Below are 13,174 nucleotides of genomic sequence, written 5' to 3'. Positions count from 1 at the left end.
CTTTTTATCTTTACAGCTGCAATTTTTGTGACTGAATAGGAAAAAAATAATGAGTTTGGAGACTTCAAATAAAATTGATGCTCAGAGTTTCAAAGTGAGCCACCAGTACCAAACCCAATGCTTACTCGTAACTTCTCTTCCAAAACGTGTAGCACAGCTGTGAAAGTGAACATTAGGAATGTGTACTACCTTAGCTGTTATCCCTACTCTCAAAATTGTAGTGTATTTGGGTTATTTGTGTGTTGTACGATGTAAAAACAATGAATGGATGTTTCTGATGCCTTTAGTGCTTTTCTGGACCTCGCCCATGGACGGATGATGCAGCTGTTGTGTGGTGAGCCATTTGGAAAGATGTGTCTGTGTTTTTGAGGGTTTTGATGTATATATGACTTTTGGACAAACCTAAACTCTTCCCATAAATTCTCTTTTTCTCTGTATCTCTGTTACAAACATAGTGTGATAATATCAAATAGTAAGGAAAACACTCTTAAATATACAAAACTTTTTCGGTGTGGAGTACATTTTTCCAATCACAGGAACTTCAACTGTTGTGAGAAATGTTTATTTTTGTGGCACTGTATATGTTAAGAAATTTTGTTTTAAAAAAAATATAAGGGTTAACGTCCATAATAAATATTTCTCCTTGAAGCTACCTTATCAAGAATGAAAAAATCATATGGAAAGAATTCCATATTTAATCACTGCTACATTAAAATGTATATTTTGATTATATTTGACAGGTTTTGCATCTAAATTGACCTATTTATTCATTCTTGATTAAATGCACTGAAAAGTAAAGGGTCCATTTCTATCCTGTCCGTGAAAATGCAATTAGAAATGTACTATTCAAATGATTATGAAGGCACCACAAAGTATACGTGTAATTTAAAGATTACTGCAAATATTTTTATTTTATTGTGGGTTTTCTGTACATCTGTTAATTTACTATTTCTTTGTGTGTTCTGTAGACTAGTGTTCTTTCATCCCTCAATTGAGCTCAGAGTAGGTTTTGTTGTACCATTGTGATTAGGATTTAAACTAATTCAGAGAATTGTATCCTTTACTGTACATACTGTATTCTTTAATTTTTAATTTGTTGTCATACTGTATGTGCTGATGGCTTGGCTTAAGATTTTGACGCATAAATGAGGTCACTGTTGATCAGTGTTGCTAGTGGCTTGGCAGCTCTTCGTAAAAGCATATTGGGTTGGAAAGGTGTTTGCCTATTTTTCAAATTATTTAATAGATGTATGGTACCATTTAAAAGTGGTTGTATCTGAATTTACTGTGGGGATAACATACACTGTAATGGGGAAAAAATTACCTAAAACCAATTTCAAAATGGCATTTCTTTCTATTTCAGTTTAAAAACCCAGTGCATGTACGCCCTCTGAGATGCAATAAACACCTTGAACAAAGAAAATGCAAACACAATCTTTCTCTTTTCGATTATTTTTTAGAGAAAACATCTGTTTCAAATGACACACAGCATATACAAATATTGAAAATTTAAAAACACTCACAGTGAAAAATGTTGTCCATACCAACATAGTTCTTATTATTTTACAATAAATTAAAAATGAGGGAAAAAACATTTTAATCAGTTGTCGTTAAACTTGGGACTCGTGGCTGCTGCCAAATAAGCTGAAATTCCATATTTCAAAAAAGAAAAGGATGAAATTTTTTTTTTAATTACACAGCTCTTATATTAGTTTTGTGAGAATTCTCCATGGAAGTTGAAGAATAATAAGACGCCTGCCCATAAACTCAGAGAAATCTAGAAAACTGACTTTATGCCTATAACTAGATTGTGACAATGACTCAAAAAGTAATGCAATCTCAAATAGAAGTATTTCTTAGCTAGAAGTATATCCTTATTTATTTTTTTAAGATTTTGTTTTATTTATTCATGAGAGATGTAGAGACATAGGCAGAGGGAGAAGCAGGCACCCTGTGGGGATCCTTGATGAGGGACTCAATCCCAGGACCCCGGGATCACGACCAGAGCCCAAGGCAGATGCTCAACTACTGAGCCACACAGGTGCTCCCATATCCTTATTTCTAAAACTATCTTTCCCTAACTAGGGTTTATATCCTGAGAACTAACTTTCAAAAGCTAGTATCTGATTATGTATTATAATTTTTTATAGATTACATTTTGGTCATATATTACTGTGTAGGCATATTGTAATAGAAATGTGTTTTAGACTTTAAGTACTTTTAAGTTTAATATTGTATTTTTTAATAAGCTTTCTCTCTTCATTGAATGGCTCACATGGTATAAATTCTTAATAGATGAAACTTCAAGAGCATTATTTTTAAATCAGACACTCGAACCTTGCCGCAGTGAGGCTCTGGGTGATCCTTATAGAATTGTCATATAGATGAGATGCTGAACGAGGTGCTCTGGGTACTTAAAAAGTGAACCTCTCTGGATAATTTTCAACACAGGTCCAATGTACCCATGACGTTTTTCCACATGGAGAGCATGCCCTTCTAGCCTCACCTCTGGCTCAACCCCATCCTCTGCATGCAGAGAGTACATGTGGGTACATGCCCCTTGTTCTCTGCATAACCATTCCTCTCCTGAGGCAGCAGAACACCAAGCACTTTGCTGGCTCACGCAGGACCCTCTGCCTGGAATTACCTCACCAATTCCAGCAGTTCTGTTAAATCCCATTTGTCTATCATGGCTCCCCACCCTACTCTACTCAGCACAGTTTTTATCAAACTTTATGGGACTTAACATATTATAATCATCTGTGACAGTGGCATCTGCTATGGCCAGTTGTGAGCCTCACAGGCAAGAAACCTCTCCTGTTCATACCCTCAAGAACTAGCACTTTAGTAGGTGCTGGTGTCTGTGAGATGAATACAAGTATACTAGTTCTTAGACATGTCCTCACTTACCTGGATACTGCTGAGCTAACACCATATTTCTAACTACTGAAGAATAACTCTCCTATGGCATGTTTGTCAGATGTCATTAGAGTTTTGTTTTGTTTTGTTTTGTTTTTTATGATAGTCACAGAGAGAGAGAGAGGCAGAGACACAGGCGGAGGGAGAAGCAGGCTCCATGCACCAGGAGCCTGATGTGGGATTCGATCCCGGGTCTCCAGGATCGTGCCCTGGGTGAAAGGCAGGCGCCAAACTGCTGCGCCACCCAGGGATCCCCTCATTAGAGTTTTAATAGCTCTCTGTCAGCTCATTGTAACAGAACTAACATCAATTAAAACTCATCTTTAGTTGAAGATTTTGAGTCCCTTTTTGTATAGTATAATGATTGCAAGTGGTTCTTTCCATATTAAAGTGCCACCTTTGTTCTTTTTTATGTAATTTATTGTACTTAAAAAGGATAAAGACCAAAGACTTTAGGAGGGGTTTGTGAGAGGAGGAAAGGAGAACACATAAAAAGAGAAATGGAAAGTCACAGAAAGATAAATTGTGTGAAGGCCTCCTTCTCCCTCTTAGGTAGACACCTTTAATAATATATCCCCAGATTTTTGTTGGTGGAAAGGGGCATGCTCTTGCAGGAGTGATTATCATAGTGTTTCTTGTGTGGAAAAACTGGTTCAAAATAAAAATCGATGTTATCTTAGTTGAGAAGCCACATTGGTTTATATTTTCCAAGCAACAGGTTTTGTGGTAGTTTATTGTTCATCCTCTTGGGCTGTAAGAAAATCTCAATTTCTCGGAGCCTTGCTGACAGAAGATTTCACTAGTGAGCACATTATTTGGATCCCTTCTGTAAACAGAAACAGAGAGCTATGATTGCGATTTAGTGATATGGTTATTAACCTTAGCTAAACTCTCAGAGCTGCAGTGCATCTGAGTTCATTTCCATGTGTGCATGTTCAAACAATTCTGAAACAAAGGAATTCTATAATTGACTCTGTAGTAGGTACTCTATAACTCATGTACAAAAGGTACATGCACTTTTTATTGATGCCCCCAAAAAGCTTTCATTTATATGGGTTCTGTCAATGCTTACTATGTTTAAGAATTTAAAACTGAGGAACTTTTAAATGTCTTTAATTCATTTAAAAATAAAAATATTTAGACACTGGAGTGGCTCAGCATCCGACTCGACTTCGGCCCAGGTCACAATCTCAGGGTTGTTAGATTGAGCCCCTATGGGGTTCTGCGCTGGGCATAGAGCCTGCTTAAGATTCTCTCTCTCCCTATCTCTCTGTCCCTTTCTTCCCTCCCCTCTCTTCCTCTCTAAAAAATAAATAAAAGTATTAAAATCATTACATATTAACATAAGTAAAAAATATTTATGAAAATTACAATTTCAAAAATTTTAAAGAGTAGCATTGTTTTGCCATCTCTACAAATCTCTTTAATATTAGTCTTAACAGAAGACAGCCTCCTTCTTATACCTGTTTTTGCTTTCACTGTGGCTGTCAGTATCCCATGTCAAACAGTCATTGGAAAATCTACCATGAGCACAGTTGTGAGAAAATAAGTATCTTGGTGTTATTATAAAATCAGTTTTGACCTCCCAGTATTATTATAAAAATAATTTTGATCACACAGACCACTTGAAAGAGTCTCTGAAGCCCTTGGGCATCCCCCAACTATACTTTGAAAACAGCTTCTTTAGATCTAAAAGAATTGTTCTCAGGGCACCTGGGTGGCTCAGTCATTTAAGTGTCTGCATTTGGCCCAGATCATGATCTCAGGGTCCTGGAATCTAGTCCCATATCCAGCTCCCTGCTCAGTGAGGAATCTGCTTCACCCTCTACTCTTCCTGGCTGCTAGTGCTCTCACTCTCAAATAAAATCTTCAAAAAATAATAAAGAATTGTTCTCATCTTTGAAAGATGAAATTTACTAGTTACATTTTATCAGATTATATTTTTTGTGTGTGAATAAAAGAACCCCAGCACCACCTTTTTTTGTTCAGTCTCTCCAAATGCCTACTTCCGCCACCCTGACATTACCTTGTAGGTGATGCTGGACTCGTGCAAGGATGAGAATTTTGCATCAGTCTCCATGGAAGAGGGTTTCTGCTCACACTCCCTGTTACCTTGGGCAAGTTAATTAACTTCTCTAAACTTTAGTTTTCTTGTCTGTGGAATGAAGAAAATTTCCATCTATGTACATACCATTAAGTGAGATAAGGTATGGAAAATCCGTGGCACAGAGTAATGCTTCATGCATATTGCTGTTGTTACTTTTTCAAATTATTACAGTTACTATAAACTTTGCCAGTTGTCTACAGTTGTAAGAACACTAAAGGACAAAGAAGAGAGAGGTATAAAAATAGTCAATAATAGGAATATTCTTTAATATAAAGTATGGTCACCGGAAGTACTAAATGTGTTTAAAAATTGATAAGTGCAAGTGCCTGTTATACATAAAAATACAGTTCATGGGGCACCTGGGTGCCTCAGTCAGTTAAGCATCTGACTCTTGATTTCAGCAGCTCAAGTCATAATCTCAGGGTTGTGAAAACAAGCTCTACATTAGGCTCTGCACTGAACATGGAGCCTTCCTAAAATCCTCTCTCCTTCCTCCTCTCCCCCCCCCCCCAACATTCTCTTTCTCTCTTTCTCTCTCTTTCTCTCTCTCTCTTTCTCTCTCCTCTCAAAAAAAAAAAAAAATACAACTCAATTCAACACAGCACTGGGGGGTAAGTGGGCAGGGAGGACACAACACCCACCAGAGTTTGACTCGGTTTCTTAGAGACTCCTTCTTAATTTTCCAATACCTAATGATACTTTTTTAAGAACATGAATGGCAGATACTGACATGATAAATGTTTTATAATAGAATTAAATCTTTCTACCTGGAGATCAAAACATTTAATAAATATACTTTAACAGTGATTTTTAAAAAATATTTAGTGATGATTGGAGATGGAAGATACAGATGAAGTTAAATATATCCAGAATGGACATCGTGTGTGCAGGTTGTAGCCATCAGAGCTGCAGGAACAAGATAATTTTGAATAAAAGCCTATGACTAAAGAGACTAGCCTGGAACAGAACCCAGGCCTGCGGACAGCAGCACGCATAAGGGTCAGGACTGAGAAGAGTCCCTTCCCAGCCAGGCGAGGGGGAGACAGTCATCTCTCCCTGATGATGCCCTCTGCTGTTTTGTTTTGTTTTGTTTTGTTTTTTAACTTTAAATCAGTTTATTGACACAGTAACACAACACACTTGCCTCCCTGACACCCCCACCCCCTCTAGCCCAATCTAGAACTCTCCCCTTCTTCCCACCTCAGAACAAGCTGTTCAGTGTAAAACAGAAAAGGGCAGGCCACTTGTACACCCCCAGTCCCACCCCTCAGCCCTATGGGGCAGGGGCTCAGGCACTATTCAGAACCTGTTGGGAGGAGAGGAGGGGCAGTCAGCACTATTAACAGTCTTGAATACCAGATGCATCTCCACACATCCAAACATCCCATGGTTCATTTCTTTCAGAGTAGAGAACATCTCTGGGGTAACTCAACTGATTTTATAATTTGTAATTGTCTTTATAAAACCTAAGCTAGGAAGTAAACTTTACAGCCTGAAAATCCTCATAAGTATGTCCCAAGGAAATTTGGAATTATTTTTTTCAAAACTCTATTTTGGATCACGTGGATTTGGTACTCTATTGAAAACAGGAAATAGAGTTGTGACCATGTATGCAATATTTCAGATGTAAATTTAGGACCAGATTTTTAGGAAACCTATCCCTTCTCAGAAAAACAAAACTATGGCTTCAAAGCTAAATTTAAAAGAGCATTTAGTTTAGAACAGAGGCAAAGATGCAGTTGCTATTTGATTGGGTTCAGAACAAAATATAGTTAAATAACTTACCAGGGTGGTTATGTGTTAACTAAAGGTTAGTTCACTAAAAAAGCCAGATATGCTTGTTACATAACTTTCTTGGCATTGCATTCTTTGTGTATGGATGTTATCAACCTTACTGATAGTCTACAAAAATGTTACACACACATGTCTGAAAATGTATTCATTTTTTTCCTCAAGCCTAGTTTTTCTGTCTTGCTTGGTGGTCCCACAATCTACCTGGTCTCCCGTCTCCCACTTGGGGGACATGACACCCTCAATTCTCTCCTGCATCCAGTGGGCTACTGAATATGCTGAGCATTTTGCCTCAGGATGCCTCCCAAACGGCCCTCTTCTGCCATTCCCACTACTACTTCCTTACCACAGCGGCTCCAGCAGCCTCTTCACTGGGCTTTTTGCCTCTAACCTAATCCCTACGCAAACCCACCTCAGTCCAGCCTAAAGGGTACCTACCGCCAGGTTTCCTTCCCCAAATGCCCATCTGATCACATTTCTCTAACTTAAAAACCTACATCGGTTCCTGGTCATCTAAAGGTTAAAGTCAAAACTCTAGCATTACGTTCAAGCCCAGAAATCTTTCCAAGGCTTGAAGTCTAGCTTGGAAACCTCATTTCTTGTCATTCCTCACCAGTAGGAGGTGCTAATCTCCAATAGCAACAATCCTTAAATACTGTAGCCTCAACACACGCCGGAGTGTCACACTTCCAGACTTGTGCACAGGCTGTTTCTCCTGCCATGGATGCCCTCCTCCTCCAAGTTCCCCATTGAGAGGTTGGCAAACTTCAGCTCATCCTTCAAAACCCAACCTAGGTGTCACCTCCTCTAAGAAGCATGTCTTGTATCATATCTGCCCACTCTGAGAGAGTCAAGCCTTCTCAAATGTGTTCCCTCCTCACCTTATACTAAACCTTTTCCACACTATTTTTTAAAATATATGTCTGGCTTCTTTAGTATGTTATGAATTCTCTAAGGAAGGGTAGACTCTAAGACTTAACTATATCCTATGTGCCTAAGATTGGGGTCAATAAAAGCTTGTGGAATTATATTAAATTGATCTAACCTACATTGTGAAGTGGATTATAAGTTAAAAATATATAGTATCTAATTTTCAAGAAATACATAAAATTGGATTCTCTCACAGATTGTAAAACGATTGTCTGTTCAACATATGTTCAAGAGTTTGGTGAATTTGATTCATTTCTTACCATCATAAAACAGGATTATAGCAATATGATTGCTAAAATGTATTTTCACTTTATAAAAATAATACTATACAGGTAGTTGACAGTTTGCCATGACTTCCATTACCAAAGTCCTTGAGGTAGCTTCCAAGAAAATGTATAAAGGCAGGTAAAGCTAAGAAAACATTTAACCTGGAAGAAAAAGACAGACATCATCATTGTGCACGGCGGGAGAGCTATGAAAGGTGGAAGAACGGTTTAGGAAACGCATTATGATAGTGGTTACCAAACCTGGATGATCATCATCAGTCCTTGGAGAGCTCTATCAAGTATAGATCTCTGGGCCCTGCTCTGAGGGATTCCAGGGTAGATATACGTGAGGCCTGGAAACAGGCTTTCTAAAATTCCCTAGGGCATTCTGATGAGCACCCAAGCTAAGGAAAACCACTGAAAACCCAGAGATCCCGTGGAATCACAGTGAGTAGCTCTATTTAAAAGTTATAGATGGTGCCAGCAAAAGAGAAATTTTCTGAATACTTCAAAATAGGAAAACCACAAAGAGCATTTTGTTTCATCTTGTCTAAAAATGGAGGCATTTAGTTACCAATCATAAAAAAAGGTAGTCCATATTGCATTATGATACAGCAGTTTCCACCAAAACCCAAGCTTTAATTAGGGGGTATGTGCAGGAGGGAGATGCTGCCATCTGTGGGCCAATGGCTGCCCAGGATGTCCTTTCATGGAGCCACATTGGTCTACACAAAGTGGCACAGCTGCCCATTTGGTGGGTACAATAGTGTCACTTCTTTTCCCAGGCCACAAAGAAAGCCTTTTAAAGTAAATTTCCTAAGTGCAGTGGCAAAAATACTAAATTCAGGTCTGTCTCAAAAACAGCATGCTTTTATTTTTAGGCAATTGCTTTGATAAGGTGGTACTTTTGTTTGGCAGTAGAATGGCACCAAGCCCATACTAATTTTTAAAAGAAAAAATAAACAGCATGTTTCTAGGTATCACAAGGAAAAATTTTTGAGAAATTTAAAGTTGTATCTTTTAAGATGGTTAGCTGCAAGTGTTTCTAACAGCTGATCCATTTAAAGTGGTTTGGGGGGGGGGGAGTTCATGAGTCCTCCCAGATCTCTCTATTATGTACTATTACATTTTTTTTCCTATGCCCTGAAATGTATGCTCTTTTGTGATCAGGCGTCTGAGTCATTTGCAGTAGTTTAAACTGTAAACTCTAAATAAAACAAAAATTGCAAAGTCTGACTCCTACCAATTAATGGGAAGAGAAGGGCTGATAAGGGGAAGATGCTTGGAGCCCAAAGGAACTTGTCCTCCTTACCATCCAGAAGACTCAATACTATAAGGATTGCTTTTAGGAAATCCCTTAATTGTTTATCTAGTTTATAAGCTCCTTGATGGGCAGTTTTTAGAAAAACATTGTGTTGTTAGCTAAACAGCAGTAAGCTGGAAGCTTAGAAGTAAATAGTGCAGGGGGGTGGGCAGGCAAGGAGTACTAGTTTCAGAGAACAAGAGGTACATTACCCTAATCCTCCCAGCTCGTGCACCATATACAAACATACTCACTTGTTCTTCAGGATAAATGATTGCTGGCCTCTCTGCTTTTAGGAAATGTCAGTCTTTCTTTCAATTATATAAGGTAATTTCTACAATCTTATACTAATTAGCTATTCTATTTGCTGAACACTTATTTTATAAAGGCAGTCTACTGTGGTCAGACAATTAAAGGTATTTTATTCCATATCCTGAATTATTTCCATTACTCCAGAGTTGCTGTATCTATATGCCATAGTGCTAAATGTATGCATAAGTAGGGTGCAACTGTATCAGATTCTAAACTTGGAATAACACACATTAATATTCAAAATGCACAAATATTTTAACAGTTAAGCATGTTGGGAATTTGAGGGGTGACTGGGCTGGCTCAGTTGGTTAAGCACCTGCCTTCGTTCAGCTCATGATCCCAGGGTTCTGGGATCAAATCCTGCATCAGGCTCCCTGCTCAGTGGGGACCCTGCTTCTCTCTCTCCCTTTACCTGCTGTTCTGCTTCCTCATGCCGTCAAATAAATTCTTTAAAAGAAAAAATAGGATGTTGGAGGCTTGATAAAATATTTAGGAAAGGTATTTTTCTTGATTTTTCAGATTAGAATTTCACTTGAGTATAAAGACAAATCAATTATGTAGACCACTGATGTTTCTCTTTTTTAAACAAGACTTTAAAAAAATATGTTAATGGGGTGTCTGGATGGCTCAGTCAGTTAAGTATCCTAGTCTTGGTTTTGGCTCAGGTCATGATCTCAGGGTGAGATTGAGCCCTCACGATTCGCTCTGTGCTGGGCCTGGAGACTGCTTTAGATTCTCTCTCTCTCTGTCTCTCTCTCTTCCTCTGCCCCTCCCCACATGCCCCCACCCCCACTCTCGTGCACATGCACCCACACTCATTCTCTGTGCCTCAACCAAAAATTTAAAAATATATATATCTATAAATACATATATATATTAAACTTTTCAAATAAAAATTTTTCTATGATGTAATGCCTTCCAGACTCCTACTGAACATACTAAATTTAAAATTGATCATGTAATCATCTTTATAAATATGACATACATTGATATGCCTCCATAGGCCAGTGCAGTTCACATAACTAACTGCACCAATACAATAGCTCCAAATGACTATAGTTTTATGGTCTTTATACTTTTTTAAAAGTCATTTAGTACTTTGCTGGCATCCTTCTTTTTTGTCACTGTCATTTCGTGGGGCTATTGTAGACTTGCCTTTGCAGCTGCCTTCTAATTGTAACTTGAGAAATCAGGTTACCAAATTTGTTAAGATTATATCTAGAGTAAAAGTAATTTCATGTCACTCATTTTTGGGCTAATATTTTTTATATTTTGGACACTTCAAATTATTCACAAAGGAAATTCTAGATAACATGTTAATTGCATGGCATATTACAAATTACTGACGAAATTAAAGTAAAATATTTAGAAGAGTAAGGAAATGGGTGGTCATCTGGCTAAGAGCCTAGAGGAAGCTTCCAAATTCTATATTTAGTTGTGTGAGCAGTTTCTGAAGTACTCACTTTATCTATGCCACGTGGGTGAAAGTATGCACACTTTTTCAGTTTATGAATTGATACATACAGGATTTCAATAACATAAATGGGAGTTTCAGTATTAGTAAAATGTTTACAAACACAGATGTTACAGCCTCAGTTTGGTAACACCATACTGGAATGCAGCAGTGGATCATATGCTCACGTGGACTGCCATGTAGCGTCCCAGTGCTTGACGAAAGTAAGTGGATTTTAAGATGTTTTCAGAAAATTTTATTTTTTTTAATTTTAAATGCTACTAAAGCAAAAAGAATTTAGGGACAAATTTTGAGGCAGAGAGTATCTGATTAAATCTTTATATGGCAGCTGGAGAGGATGAGCAGTACTACGGCAGCCTGGCTCCTGTCAGTTTGTAGGCATTTTTATCAGAAACACACACATGAGTCAGGAGGGAATATGGCAAATATCTGACACCTTAAGTGCCATGCTACAGTATTTCAGTAATAAAATTCTCATCACAAATAAATATTCCTATTATTTAAATATAGCTGTATCTTAAGTGCAATATACAATTAAGACAATACCTCTAGTGTTTTGAAGCCTTGTCATATAGCACAGAATAAGTAATGCCCTGAAAGAGTAAGCCTCAAGCTATACTTGGTGGTATTTTTTAGCATGCATTTGTCACCTCCTCTTTGCCAGGTACAAGCACTTGACGTAATGATGAAAGTGGTGAAAAGGAGATCAGTTGCCTCGAGCTACCATTCAGACCCTCTGACTAGTTCTTCTGGTGGCTGCTGTGTTTGTGAGGTTTCCTGGGGCTGGCACAAGGTGCAACTAGTGGCTTTTTAATTGATACCTGTTGTGGACTATGCCCCCAAAGTTCATGCCCCCAAAGTAATGCTATTCAGAAGTGGGGCCTTAGCAAGGTAATTGGGGTTAGGTGAGGTCATGAAGGTGGGGCCCTTATAATGGGACTATCCCATTATAAGAAGAGACACCAGGGCTCCTGGGTGGCTCAGTTGGTTAAGCATCTGCCTTCAGCTTAGGTCATGATCCCAGGGACGTGAGATCAGCCCCACATTGAGCTCCCTGCTCAGCGTGGAGTCTGCTTCTCCCTCTCTCTCTCCCCCTCCCTCCTGCTCATGCTCTTTCTCCCTCTCTCTCTCAAATAAATAAAATCTTTTAAAAATTAAAAAAAAAATTAAAGAAGAGACACCAAAAAGCTCGTTTGCGTTTTCTCTGAATGTTCACAAAGAAGAGGTCATGTGAGTCCCACAGCAAGATGGTACCTAGCAAAATTTCAGTTGTTTAAGCCATCCAGTCTATGGTACTTTCTTATGGCAGCCAAAACTAAGACACCACCTTACCTGGAGGTAAAGCAAACTAGCCCAGATTTGAATTGCAAGTTAAGTTGGCCACCATGCTCTGGACAGTTGGACTAACTGAATCAAACTGCCAGTTATCAAATGTAGAAAGAAGTAGACAAGGAATTTCCCTCCCTAGGCTTTATTTATAAGTAGAAAAGAAAACCATCTAAGAAGTTTATTCCCCTCAGTTAAATAGTGAATCAATAGTCGTGAATCCATCCATACACTGACCTCATCTGATGAGAACATGATTTCATGATCAATTAGACCAAATCTGCTAAGTATCTTTGAGCCTTATGAGTAGGGCATTAAAGAAAAAACAATTCTAGCCGAAAAAAATCAATTTATTAAAAATATTTTTCCATTAATTAATTGGAGATATTTACTAAGCATTAAAACTATTTTTTAAGCCTTAGGTAATCTTAAAATCAGTAGCCAAAATATATTTGTTATAGTGATACCATGTAAAAGAATAATGATGCTATTTCTAGGCTATTTGCAGCTAGAGATCCACATTTTTGTAATGCTCAGTACTTCATTCAATTGCCTTACCCCAATATTCTTAATTAAGGATCACAGTTCATTTTTGATAAGAGTAAACACCCAATTTGCTAGCATAAGGCCAAAGAAGTATGAGTAATTGAAATGTGGAGATTGGGATAAAATGCAAGATGAACATATAATTTCTGCAGAATGTAACAAATTGTAATTTAAAACAGTTAAGTTATATTCCTGAATTA

At 38.0% G+C, this 13,174-nt stretch overlaps 1 protein-coding gene across 31 annotated transcripts in view; it reads left to right on the top strand.

Moving 5' to 3' along the window:
• Positions 1–1,434, top strand: part of SNAP91 (synaptosome associated protein 91) — a 140,495-nt gene extending 139,061 nt beyond the window's left edge. For all 31 annotated transcript variants that reach the window (XM_072736302.1, XM_072736387.1, XM_072736416.1 and 28 more), the window contains one exon: positions 17–1,434. Coding sequence is in view for 6 of the 31 variants with exons in the window: in XM_072736416.1 (XP_072592517.1) it covers positions 17–31 (15 nt within the window). In the remaining 25 variants the exon portion in view is untranslated. The remainder of the gene's footprint in view (positions 1–16) is intronic.
• Positions 1,435–13,174: the final 11,740 nt, after the last annotated feature.

Source organism: Vulpes vulpes, chromosome 1 (assembly GCF_048418805.1).
Source record: "Vulpes vulpes isolate BD-2025 chromosome 1, VulVul3, whole genome shotgun sequence".
In the NCBI taxonomy this organism is placed as follows: domain Eukaryota; kingdom Metazoa; phylum Chordata; class Mammalia; order Carnivora; family Canidae; genus Vulpes; species Vulpes vulpes.
Note: the sequence above shows the minus strand (reverse complement) of the source record. Positions and strands in the feature narration are given on the sequence as shown.